The following is a 14,173-nucleotide window of genomic DNA, read 5'->3' on the forward strand; positions in this document are numbered from 1 at the left end:
TTCATCTCTGCTTTTGACTTGTTTAATTAAAGCTCAATTTATATTGTTTTTTCTTGTTTCTGTTCAGCACCCAACTATGTTAAGCTTGAAAATAAAACAACTGCATCTGGATTCAGACACATAAACGCCCAGAATCCTTTCCACCCACAGTGAACATGAAAAGCTGACTGTTTCTTGAAGTGTGTCTGCTTCTGTTTCTCTTCCAGGACTGGCTGAGTAGGTTTGGATACCTCCCGCCCCCCGACCCAGTGACCGGCCAGCTGCAGACCAAAGAGGCGTTGACCAAGGCCATCAAAGCCATGCAGAAGTTTGGAGGGCTGAAGGAAACTGGTGTATTAGGTAGGGATTCATCTATTCTACTTTGAAACTGCAGATTATATAAAACAAAAGTAAGAGTGGAAGAGAATACAAGAGGTATAATATAATGGAGTCCCACAAACAAAAAGCATGCAGTGGCAGCTTTAGAAGGGACTGAATCAATGTCTCTCAGACATAACACTGAGAGGTAATATTTATTTGGGTTCTATTTACTGGGAAGTATTACATTGCACAGCTTTCTACCCACCACAGGACAGCTTGTAAACATAAATCACACTTGCCGTCACAGAGAGGGAGAGAAGAGAATGACAATACCTCCATGTGCCTACTGTATGTGATTGATGATGCCTGTACTTCTGAACCCGAACAGTATATTGATTAAGGTGCATACTCCTATTCTCTCCATGCTGTACACTCATAATTTCCTTCAGCTCACTTTGGCAGTCTTTCTCAGTTATAGGCATCACAAGCAGCATCATTTTTTATCTCCACCAGATATAGTAAAAGACGGTAGGTATAAGTAATTTTGAGCTGTAACAGTCTGCAGAGATCTTTAGAACTGTCATTAAACATGTAAGCAGGTATCTTACAAAGCTTGTGTAGTTTGTCGTGTTCAAAATGCTTTTTATGGATGCACATTTGGTATGATTGCATACGACGACCTAGATAACCATCATTACTGGTGCAGTCATTTGTAAAAGGATGCTGAGCCACTGTAGTAAATAGAATGCATCTGTCTTAACACTTAAAGGTATAGAGGAGTGTTTTCGCAAATTTTTGAAAAGACCAGGGAGAGAACGACTATTATGCACGTGTTAGAGCATGCAGGAGACCATTTCTCCTCGTGCACGCTCTGTTTAAAAGTTGCTGTTTGCATCGCTCATACAAGCTTACATTCCGAAACAAGATAAGCAGTTTTCCACTACGTATGTCAGATTCACAACAGAGCACGTAGGATGGCCTTATGTAAACACATAACCGGAATGATTGACAATTAAGAGGACCAATTTATTTAATGATCCACCCGGAAATAGAAGATCCTCCACTATGCCTTTAAGCATTACATCTTTTTCTGTGCCATTATAAAAGTATTCCTTTGGGATAAAGGTTGCTATTACATGTATTTTATTGGGATTTTTTTATTTAGATATTAAGGTTTATTTTTAAGTTTATTTAAAGCATACACGATTTTAGTGACAACTCTTGAGTTCACATATTAATACACATAAACTCTTTTCTTCTAATCAAAGGTGGTTACAGCAGCTTGATCACAGCATGTCGTTTAAGTTTTAACAATTTTCTCTCACCCTTTGCTGCCCTTCAGACCAAGCCACACTAGGTCTAATGAAAACACCCAGATGCTCTCTGCCAGATGTCTCCGATCCCAATGTGACGACAGGGCGCAGGAAACGAAGCTTGAACTCACAGAACAAATGGAATAAGAGACATCTGTCATGGAGGTAGGAACATTTTAAATCATACCTGCATATTTAGCTAATGCTAAGTTGTGTATCCAGTAATTCTTAGATGAAAACTGAAAGGTTGCAAAGCTTTCAAGCAGAGAAAACCTTTTTCTCACAAAAATAGAATTATCTTTGTGTAATTTTGAACTGATGGTGTTGCTGTTGTTTAGACATTTGCTGGAAATCTATTCACATATTTTCCCCCAACTTTCAGCAAGCACTCAAAAACATACACATTGCAAACTCTTATCAAAACAAAGCATGGCAGCTCGTTATGCCTTTTACAGTGGGCGTTTATTTACTTTACTCAGACAATGATAATTACTAAGGATCAAAAGATAATAGAGAAATTAAGAATTCCCTCACTCATTAATTTCTGAAGATAAAAGCTTAGCTTAATCAAAAATAGCTTAGCTTTCACTTTTCATTCTTTTTAAACAAGACTTTGACATGCAGAGACAGGTTTAAAATCTGATTTTATTCCTTTCTTTCTTTTCATTTTGTTTGCTTTATGGTTTTCCCCTATAAAGTACAATTTCCTCAAAAAGTCTAGTGGTGGTTTCCAAAAGTTTTATTTTACTGCTACCTTGGGGTGATGTCAGCAAAATTCTGTGTCAGTGGAAAAACACACATATAGAAACAGAGACTGATTAAGTGGATTAGAATTTGAATGCCTAAAGTTTATTCTCCACTCCTGCTTTCCTTTCCATATCTGTTAATTTTCTCGTCCCTGTACTTTGACTCATCCCAATAAACAAAGAGAGGTTTAAGGTCTTCATTAGATCAACATAATGTAATGTTTACACAGCAGATATATGTTAGGTCTTCTGTGGAAGCTCAAATGCAAACTTGTCAAACTTGTCTGTGTGTCCTCTGTCAGTAAACCTGAAGATGTTTTTGGTTCACTGGGTTTATTGTCATCCTGAGTGCTCGTTTGTGTAGTCCCTAAATAACACATGTACTAAATACCTGGAAAAAGACCATCAATATGGGTCGTCTCATCGGATTGCGTAAGTGTGAAGCAATGTAATGGAGACATAATCTTGATTAAAAATAGAAGTAGTGGCATAACTATAACAGCAAACCGCTCTACACACAACCTCTTCCATTGTAATGTTGAAGGCAGCCTCATCTGTAGAGACACTTTATTCAGCAGAGACTGTAGAGCTGATCATAGCTGATGGGACGATAGATGGAGCTAAATGCAGGGAAATCCTAGAAGAACATATGAGAAAGGCCAAGTTGAGAGGTTAATCTAACTGTTCTGCTGTCACAACACCCGTTTGACCAATAAGTGTGAGCTATTTTACAAAGAATTGGCAAAAATATCAGTGCAAGTGTGGTTATAGAGAAATATGGTTCTGTGAACATTATTTTAAGTTTTTATTCCTAACAAATTAAATACAATGACATTTCCTTTAATCTCCACTTTGCAGTCATGCTTGTCTATTTCACAATTTTTTTTAAATTTACAAAATAAACATGTGCTTCTTCCAGATTTGTGTGTGGTATTTCTCCTTTATAACTTCAGTGGGCTAATGTTTTCAGTAAACACAGTAATATGTGCCTAGACTTAAAACTTTTAGGGGAGAAAATAACCAAGTAATAAAAATAAAAATCATGTTTTTGAAAAGCAAGTGATTATTCTGGTCTTCCTCTGCTGGTGGTTGTGTAAATTCTTGGTAGTTTGTGGCAAATCCTATATTTGTGGAATCTGTGCAGACAGTACAGTGTTTTTCTTTTTTTCTTTTTTTTCTTTTTTTTTTTTTAAGTTAATTTACTTTTTTACACTGCTTATGGTTTTAACTGTGTTTGGTGATCGCAGAATGGTTTTATGGTTTAACTCAGCTTTAAGCAAGATTCTAATGTATCTTTGAATAGCAAAACTGTCCGTGTATATCCCAGGAAACTAACAAAAACCAAGTGAAAAACATTTAAATTTCTCCCTGGTACTGGGTTAATGCTTAACTTACCTGTGTCTGCTCAATTTTAATTGGCTAGTCTTCTTTAAGCTTGTCTTCACGAAAAGAAATGAAAAAGAATGCACAGCCTTCAGTGGTTTCCTCAAATTAAAAACTTTTAACCAAAGGTGAAGATATGCGTTCATGCAAACAAGAATGATGCAACTCAAGTTCATCATTTATGTATACGTGTTCTTGGGCAAAGCAATGTGAAGGACTTATTTTTAACAATGTGAATGGAGCGATTCGGGGCAAAGAGAAAAGAAAGCGAAATCTGTTGTTGATGATAACGAATCAGCCAATAAGCCTTTTTTTTTTTTTCAAACATTCTGTTATTCTCAGAAATCAAGCCAGCAGAAAATTTGACCCTTAACTTAAACAAAAGGAGACCTGTTAAAGAAGAGAATAGGTTTTAAAGCAATAAGACGTTTTCAGATATTGTTATTCACATATTAAATATATATAATTGACAGGCCCAACATTCTTTCTTAACCCTTCCCTTTATGTGCTCCAGAGCGGTGTTATATCTTAATGTGTGTGCGGTCTAGTGCATCACTACAAAAGTAGTCCAACTGCTCTTAAGTTTATTTTGTATTATGTAGTCTAAATCTTTTTAAGTGCAATATTGTAGAATTCCTCCTTGATGTAGTTCATACTTCTGTGGGATGTTTTTGAAAATCTGTCTGCCCAGCCTCTTGTTTTGATCCCCTGTTGTCCTCCTTTGTCCTCATGTCACCGATCAGAAACCAGAAAACGTGGTTTCTAATCATCATCAGAGTGAGCAGATACAGCACTCAGATTAGAGTAAGACTGTTAGCCTGGTCGAGAGCAGGAAAGTGCACAGAATAAATTACCACTGTAACAACGTGTTGCTGCTTTGGTGAAACCGAGCTGTGGCTTTATTTGGCACGAGAACAGAAAGTACCCACTTAATCCTTTATCCTGGTTTTATAAAATATGGCCCTAAACAGACAGAAGGTCCATGGGAAGTGACCGTGATCCAGCCGTAGCTCCCTTGACCCCCTGAACCTCAGAACGCCACCACCGTTGTTCAGCTTTCTATATTATTTACAGCATTGTGACTCGCTCCATATAACCCAGGTATATCATATTGAGTTGAACAGAAAACAGGCAAGTGGATAGAAGCTCCTTTCACTTGATGAAGCGATAGTGTTGTCATACTAATGGGCAAAATGTCAAGAAGGAGCAACAACATGCGAATGAGGTGAAAAGTTTGCTTTAACCGCTTTCATTCTCAACATTTTACAGTTGCATTGTATCCATATCCAGCTCTTGTACAATCCTGCTCCAAGTGAACCTTTCTATTGTACCAATTGTTATGACAACCTCTAGTCTTCCCCTAAGCCATAACAATGAGTTAGTTGTTAGGAAGAGCTGCTGTATTAGTTTAATGTCTATGAATGCTATGGTGAAAACGTCAGCAGGCTGCCCTGATTTTGTTCGAAAATAAATTGGATCGTTTGGGTTGGTCTATAATTTAAATGCCAACATATACACTGGTGACAAAATATGAAGCTGTTCAATTGCTTTGAATTCCTTGGCAAGGTAGTGTAAATATTTTGACACTTAGGTTCATGACCAACTTAAATGTTTATGTAAAACTGTAGCTGAACAGTCTGGCTGATTAACATGCACACTGTCAGGGGAGACTAAACCTAGATGGGTTGCTCTAAGTTTATCCATCTTCCAGGTTGTAGAAAATGTGTGCTCTTGTGGAACACAAATCAGTAAAGTGTATAGAAATACATTTGTGCACCAAAATCAAACATATAAGAAAAAAGGTTTTTAAACTCTATTGCATACATCTACACACACATATAGAAAGAAAGTGAAATACAAAGACATGTAGGTAACCGTCCAAGTGAGGATAGATTCTCTAGGTGACCAAAACTCTGATTCATTTAGTTAAATAAGCAGAAGACTGTTTAAGGATAGGGTGGAAATACAGTATAAAGAGTTTATCTTTTTGTGATACCCTGACTTTCCTGTCTTAAACAGGACCTCCTGTCTCCATCCTTATGGTGATCCAGGAGTTATAGGGGTGGCTGAGTCCTCAAATGAGATTTTTTTATGTCATGAACCGGGGAAGGTTTTTCTGCTGTCACTGTAGGGGAGAAATAACATAGCACAACTTTTTTTTTTTTTTTTTTTTTGACTCCACAAAGGTATTTATCTCAGCTTGGACCTCACTGATGACCTTTCACCTTTCGCTTGTGACATTTCCTCTTCTGGCTAGACAATTCAGAAATAAGATCGTCAAGTTTGGAAAAAATAGAAAACTGAGATAAAATGTTAACCTTGCATAAACCGGATTGATACTGTGCAGAATTTAAATTGAACTGCACACTATCAATCTTCCAAGACTCCTTTAGAAAGGGTTCCCTACACGGAGGGAAACTCAGTAGAATTCCTTGAGCTGATTGGGTACAGTAGTGGAGGTTTAAAAGCTCCCTTTTCAGTGATGGGACTCTGACTTGGAGGCTTTTATGCTTGGCTGATCTTGGCTGGTAACCAGCCGTCATTTGGCTGTCTTTTAGTTTGAAGGGGAACTTTTAAACCACTACTACTCTACCAGCCTCCCATGTCCCAGCTTTTAGCCAATCACAGCAGTGGTAGCAGCTTTGAAATGTCATATGCTTGATTTTTTTCACAGAGTTAACTGATAAATCAAGCTGTTTTCCAATCCATTTGGGAGAATTGTGCAAACATCTTACCATCCACAAAGGCAAAAATTGTTTTTTTTTTTTTTTTGCTTATTTTTCATAAAGAAAATAAAGAGTATTCCTGCTAAAAATGGAGCCGCCATGTTTGTTTTGCTTCAGTCTTCAGCTTCTGGTTGACGCTTTGATGTCATACACGTCATTGCATTTCACTGACACGAAACCTTTCCGTATTGATGATAATTTATCCGTTGGCTTCTGGCAAGATGTATTTTCGTGAGTTTGTGAATTTACACATCTCACGACAGTTCATCTTGCTTGCAAGGGAAACGAGGTTTGCCAAATTTGGAAACATTTTATGGCATCAGAGGAGCGTTTATGTGGTTTCCATCATCCGTCTCCTTGTGCATTCAGAACTGCTGCAGTACAGTTTGCCCCAAATTAGCAGTATAGACTTTATTTTTATATCATATCAAGCCCAAACAATTAAAAAAGTGTTTTCCTTCACCCACATGTCGATCACACACAGTTTATCCAAACATTAAATTGCTTCTACTATTCAGTATCTTCCTATCTGTAAAAGTACATCATAATATATCATTTAATAGTTTTCCTTCTTTAATGTTATTTGTTGTGTTCATTTTAGGAATAAGATAAGAGTTGAAAAATAAATAAAATTATGAAAATCTAGTTAAATCATGTAGATCCACTGGGGGGGGGCTTACAGAGAATGGCATGTTGTGAGGTGTTTGTTTTAAATGTCATCAAAGTCTGACCATATTCTGACCCTTTGGAAGGTAAAGGAAAGAAAAGAAAAGGAAAGCATGAGTTAAGCCTGCTATATTTAACTACATAATGGCGTAACACAACAGCAGCACAAACAGTTCAATACCAGTACATCAAACTAGGCAAGAAATAAATATTGGCAGTACATTTAAAAAAAAAAAAACTCAACTGGATCTAACCAGATCAGCGTAAAGTGATATAACACGAAACATGAATTTTTAAAGGCCAATCCACCAAACCAAGAGATAATGAAATGAAGAGGCTTAATAGATCCAAGGTAGGACAGAAAGAAAGCAAAGTCGAGCACAACGAGGCAAGAAAGCAGGACATCAGGGCGCTGGAGGATTGAAGAAACAGGTCGATGAGCAGGAACCTTCAGCTGTAGGGAAGGCTGTTGGAACAAGGCTGGACGGCTTGTGCTGGTTAAAATCGGAACAAACAACATTAAAGTAGAGCTCGATAATGGTTACAAAGCTGTAGGAATAACCTAATGCATGGTGTATACGTACATAAGTTGTTACTTGGAAAATATGCCATAACGTTTTAGAACAATTGCCACATCTGTATAGTGTAAGGTTTTCAAGTGTCAGTTTATTAACAAACATATGAAAAGAAAGCAAGTAGTTTTTTTTTCAGAAGAAAGAATTAAAAGATAGATATGTTTTTTATTTAATTGCATCATATGTGTGGCTTAAGGAGGTGGTGTAATGGATTCAATTTTCATTTAGAAACTTATGTTTCCAATTAGAATAAATAAGCAGTCTCCCCGAATTTAGAAATCTAAGCTGGAGAGTCTGTTCCAACATCCCTGACCTCAAAATCCAATACGGCTGCCATGTATGCAATTTATACTGATAGCTGCAGACTTCTGATAACTTTTTTCTCATTAAATGCAAAGAATGGACTTCAACATTATTAGCTAGTGTTATTAGTGGTTAGCAGAAAAGAGTATCCCATTGGTTTTCTGATTTGCAATCAGAAGAGGAACTATGGTTTCTTATACCCACGTTCTGACTTCAGACTCACTTCATTATGCAGCAATGGCTCATAAAAATCAAGGTAGGCACCATGGCTCTGTGAAACAGCACAGTAGCTGATGTGTTTGATAGGCCACCCCCTGTAGCTGCAGTGGACATAAATTGAGGAAAATCATCCACCACTGATTCCCAGGGATACATGTCGGGCTCATCCAGCTGGAATGCGCTGAGCAGCGCAAGCGTTTTCAGCAGCTGCTCAGGCTGTGAGAGTGATGAGCTCAGAGGGATGAATCACCTGTCACCAGGGGCAAGGATAGTCATGGCTTATTGAAAACAAATTACCTGGAGACTCTGTCCCTGCAGGCGGGCCTTGTTGAAATAATCCCACCACATCTCTGAAGGCTCTCAGTCAGAAGTTCAAACTGTTTCTGAGGGCATCATGATGTGAGTGTTGTGTCAGTTGACCTGAAAAAAAGGGGCAACCATCCGTCGCTGCTCACTGTACTGGAGCTATGAAGTCAACATCTGCTAAAGGCGACCAGCATGGAGACTACTATGAGGTTTGCTGCTAAATAACTGCAGCGTTTAGCTAATAATCGACACCCTTCTATCAACTAACTACATCCAATATCCTAACCTAAACCACCTGCAACTTGGCTCCTGGAAAAAAAAAAAGGCTTTTCTTTTTTTATTGTAGAAGAAATAACCTGTCTACTTCTTGTTAGAGAACACAGAGCAGGCATGATTGGTTGAAAGAAAAGATATGTTTTCTTTAGTCTTTAAAAGGTGAAAATATGGGTTTTGCTAAGAAGGGAATTAAACATTTTAATTTAAATTATTATTACTATTAGTATTATGAGCATGTGAATCAACTGGAGTGTAAAACGTTGTTGTGAAGTTTCTTCACTGTACTATACAGCAGCTTACATGCAATACCCAAATCTATAATACAAAATGCTTGGTTAGGAAAGAAAAGTGTTGGACGATTTTTAAAAGTTTTTTTTTTTTTTTTTCTTTAATGGTTAAGAATAACAAGGTTAAAAAAAGTGGAATTTATAGGCAATTATAGTCTCAGATGCCCCCCGAACCCGTTGATCGTTAATCTCAATTTACATGCACTCATTATGGTTTACAGCATAATAGTTTTTCTCTGATGTTTTTTTGACTACACACTAGAACGATGTTTCCACTGAGTGCTGCATTTGGATCTTTGGTTCATACATCCCAACTACTCAGTGAAAAACCTTTCCGTAAACATCTGTAATAAGGGATTTATTTCTATAATCACTGTCATCCAATAGAGCTCATGAGCAGGAAAATTGTTCTCAAGAGTATATTTAGATTTTTCTTTATTATTTGGGGCAATTTAAAAGCATTAATGCCAGAATCAACCTTAGCTGATTATCTTGAATTTATAGCAAATTCATTTAGCACTACACCTCTCCTATGGTCCAAATATTATAGAATAACACCAGCATTGACTTTAAAGGCAAAGTGGAGGATTTTCACAAGTTTTTCAAAAGACCTGCCCTCTCCACAAAAAAAAAGCACACCCACAACACTGTACCCACTACTGAGATGCAGTAGTACTGAAATGCACATGCACAACTCTGTACCCTATTAAACACGTGCGAGAGCATGCACAAGCCCATTTCTCCTCGTGCACGCTCTGTTTAAAAGTTGCTGTTTGCATCACTCATACAAGCTTACTTTCCAAAAGAAGAAAATGCTTTCCACTATGTCGGACTCACCGCCGGTAAGTCAAAATGGGAACGTAGGACGGCCGTACCTAAACATATCACCAGAATGATTGACAATTAAGAGGACCACTTATTTTAATGATCCACCTGGAAAAAGAGAATCCTCCACTATACTCTTAAGATAGTAGTTGTTCATTCTTTAAAATGTTTCTTCAGCTGCTCTGCTTTGTCAATCCACTGGCATACAATGTTTAACCCCATTAAAAATTTCAACTCCGCCTTTTATGTCAGTTTTCTTCTGTAAAAAAAAGTTCATTAAATTGTTTTGTCTGTACCGTTTCAGAATTATTTGTACAGCCTGATTTTGGTTTATTTTCTAATCTCTATTTATTTTTCCTGCAGGAAGTACTGGAGTAATTTAATGCGCTCCACACTCAGAAAAAATATGTGCCAGTAAGGGGAACTTTTAGCCCTTTAACACAGATTGGATCAGGTTGTAAAAGGTGAACAAAATGTTCCTCTAAAGAGTAACAAAGGACAGAAGATTGTCCTCATCATGTAATGGTAGGGGGGAAAGTAAACTCTTTTAAGCTCTAACTTCTGAAACTTTCAGTGAAATATGGATGAAAATCTTTACCAAAAGTCCAGTTCATATTTAAAACAGCTGAAATAAAGATCTCCACCCAATTTACTTTTATAATGAACACAAAAAGGACCATGTTTGTGATTTCTGAATGCATTAGTATCAAGCTGCTGCTTAGAGTTTTGAAATAAATGCATAAATAACTGCAACTGCCTCCGGATTCACACTGTTACTTGCATATTTTATCTCTTTTCTTGCTTTTACCTCCAGCATTCCCCCCCAGGCTCTAACAATACTCCTATCTCTTTCCTCTCGCTCTTTTTCATCTGGCTCCTCTTCTTCCCTCTTTGCCTGTTAAGCTCCATAGCAAATGATCCTGGGTCCGTCCAGGACTGCGTGCGCTGTAGTGTCAGGGTGTTCTTTGATGTAAGCACTTCTTTATGTAGGTATTAAATTTGATTGATGTGGAAGAGTCTGACAGCACACTCTGTCCTCAGATATTTATTTGTAAGTCAATGATGCACTCTCTGAAGCTCTATTGCTGCTAAACAGCCCTCCAGCCACCGAGCAGCTGATGAGTCCTGCTTTGTGCTGGAGCCAAAAACTCTGGCGTCTGCACTTTTGACTAAACCATGCTTGCTAATGCGTTTATCACTATATAAGTTTGCATAAGTCATGATTAGAATAATACCAAGAAAACAGGCATTCAATTCTGTGATTAATCCACAGGCTTATTCTTGGAGAGCTGAATAGCAGCTGTCAGTGTAATGTACCATTAATGCTGCCCTCAGAAACTGACCGTATTTTATGGATTTTTAGTCATTCGGGTCACACTATGCTAAGTTTTTTTCTGTAGATATATTTCTTCATAACCAAACAAGATTATTCAGACAGCTCCCCAGGAAAATAACGTTTAATGGGAATATGCACAAATGTTTGAATGTGACCTTGTTTTTCCTCATGTGGTAAACTAGAGCAGATAGTGGCCAGTGATGATAATAACTCTTCCTTAGGGAAAATGGATTCTTTGCAGATGGATGTGAGAATTAAAGCAGGGTTTAATTAGCAGCAGCAACGACAGCAGTTTTGGTAAGTGTTAGTATGGCTCTGAGGGCAATGTTTGCAGCGATGAAACACCAGAGATCCAAGGAAAAAAGTAAGCAAACTGCTCATTGCTTAAAATATTGTCCATTTGTGAGAGTGACAATGCCTTTGTGGGTTCCAAACACTCAGACCAGAGATAATTTGCAACTTGCACAAATGTGCATGTCTACTGAAAGTAAGAAACTAATCTCAGACTCAGGAAGCTGAGGTTTTCTCTAAACTGTATACTTTTTTTATTAATCAATCAGTAAATGAGAAAACCCTATATTAAAAGTATTTTCTTCTGATTCTCTAACTTAAAAGTGCAAAGTCAGTGCAAAACCTACATTTAAACAGTTCAAATGTCAGAAATTTCTTGTTGCTTTGTTCGTCACATTTTTCCTCTCTTTAGCTACAGACTCAGCACAGCAACATCTGACTGCATCAGGAATAAACCACATTTAAAAGGCCACTTCTACATAAATAAGTGAAGTGGTTGTTTTAAATGAGTCACAGCAGAAATTACAAAATGCTGTTTTCCCTTTCATTCATTTGTTCTACCGTAAGTAAGTAGTTGCTGAAGTTATCTTGTATTTAATAGTAGGATTAACACTCTCCTTAGTCTCTAATAATGTTTGGCCCTAATTTTTTTTCAAAATAAAACACTTTGTTTTTCTTGACATTTGTATTAACCGTTTTTCATGTAATAAATAAAAAATAGGTTTTAAATTTGTATCACAGGATGTTGACTATTCTCCCATTCCTTGATGAGGACAGATCGTTATTACAAATAACTCTTATGTCTCACAGTTCTGTTTGAAGAAGCTCTCTGTTTGGAATAATATATATTGGAACATCGATTGATACAACGGTTTTATTTATTTATTTTTTCTTCTAAAGACATAAAATAATCTTAAATACTGTGTAAAAATATATATTTGATTTAAGGGTTTACTCATCCATCTTCTCCAGCTGATATTGTCAGGGCCGCAAAGGGGCCGGTGCCTATCTCTGGCAGTCTATGGGCGAGAGGCGGGGTACACCCTGGACACGTCGCCTGTCTGTCACAGAGCAGTTAAAGGATTATTAACAAAAAAACATTCCATCCAGAGATGGTTTATTCTGCTTTCTGGGACATCCCTACTCTGTTTTAGCTTAAATCCACAGCATAATAAGTAGTTTTGTCTCTCTATTTTTTTTTCTCTTCAACCAATATTACCACCATCGTTCACATTGCAGTATTTTTTCTCAAAATCTGTGTCATACAAAAGGTTTATTCAGCTATAACTAACATAAACATTTCTCATTTTTTTCTGTTTTGCATAAAATCCATGTGCAAAGAGATGCATTTTTTCTTTGTGTGACTTTTATTAGAAGCAGATGTGCAGAGCAAATGAGCATAGTCTCACACTGACAAGTCACATAGTTCACAAAGATTCAGCAAATGTGCATCGTTTTGTGTCACTTTACCATCTTTCATTTGGTCCCATTTCTATTTTTTCTTAACTTCCTCTTTTTTCTCTAAATATCCTAAATACAAATGAAAAAATATAACAATTATAAAACTCTTTGTGATGTATTTATTACATGTATTTCCTCAGATACCATTCTGAATCAAAATCCCAGTCCGACTCTTTTTTTTTTTTTATTATGATTATTTTCCCTCTATCATTTGGGCTTTATGCAACAACATAAAGTTGGCATTTTATCATCACTGTATTTGCTTGGAGCTCCTTTTTTTCTGAATCAGAATCAGGTTTAATGCCATTGTTAGTGAAGGAGTTCACAAAGGAATTTTTTGTGGTACAATCGTGCAACATGAAACATATAATATGGAATAGGTAAATAAAATGATATAAATATCTAAAGCACTTAGGTATAAGGCATGCATGAAAATAGACTAATATATACACTTAAGATAAATCACAAAGTGGCCATTTCTGAAGGCACAAGGTGTATTTAGCAGGACAATTATGGCACCATATCTACAGCAGTGATTTTACAGGAACCTCTTAGTAAATCAGTATACTTTAATTAATTACATACAGACTCATGTTTTCAAGCCTCTATTTCAGTTAATTATGATTTCTTCTTAAACCTAATTAAAACCACAAAATTAACTTTTCATAAATTAGAATATAACATTAAACCCATGAGAAATCCATGGGAATGAATAAAAATTATGTTTAATACTTGTTTTGAAGGCTGTTCTTTCTAAAGTATCCTCTAGCTTAAAAACAAGCCCAATCTGAATTAACGGTCTAATTTGTTGAATTATATCTGTATGTGTTTTCCATTTTTAGAAATAAATACATTTTATCATAGAAAGCAGATCTTTTGACTCGGGTTACATCGTGCAGGAAAAACAGGCAATGAAATAATTTTAAATATTCTTAATTAAAATGATATAATGTTGTTGTTTAAACTCTCATTAAAGCTCAATGGAAACAATCAGGCCATAAATACACAGTGGTGAGGACTTAATTAAAACTATCTGTTTAATAAAGATCAGATCTGAATGCATTTGGTTGCCTGATTAAATGTAATCAATAAGGCAGTTTGAATCAAGGTGTTTGACACACTGGTGAGTCCCCACTCTGAAAAGATAATCAAATTTAAAG

The 14,173-nt window shown here is 36.6% G+C and overlaps 1 protein-coding gene across 1 annotated transcript in view; it reads left to right on the forward strand.

Annotated features, from left to right (window-relative positions):
* Positions 1-206: 206 nt before the first annotated feature.
* The window catches only part of LOC119776622 (matrix metalloproteinase-17-like), a gene marked incomplete at its 5' end in the record, with an annotated part of 62,363 nt that continues 48,396 nt past the window's right edge, over positions 207-14,173 (forward strand). The window contains 2 exons of the mRNA XM_038275163.1: positions 207-339; positions 1,643-1,778. Of these exons, the coding sequence (XP_038131091.1) occupies positions 207-339; positions 1,643-1,778 (269 nt within the window). The remainder of the gene's footprint in view (positions 340-1,642; positions 1,779-14,173) is intronic.

Source organism: Cyprinodon tularosa, unplaced genomic scaffold (assembly GCF_016077235.1).
Source record: "Cyprinodon tularosa strain WSP-4 unplaced genomic scaffold, ASM1607723v1 ctg946, whole genome shotgun sequence".
Taxonomy (NCBI): domain Eukaryota; kingdom Metazoa; phylum Chordata; class Actinopteri; order Cyprinodontiformes; family Cyprinodontidae; genus Cyprinodon; species Cyprinodon tularosa.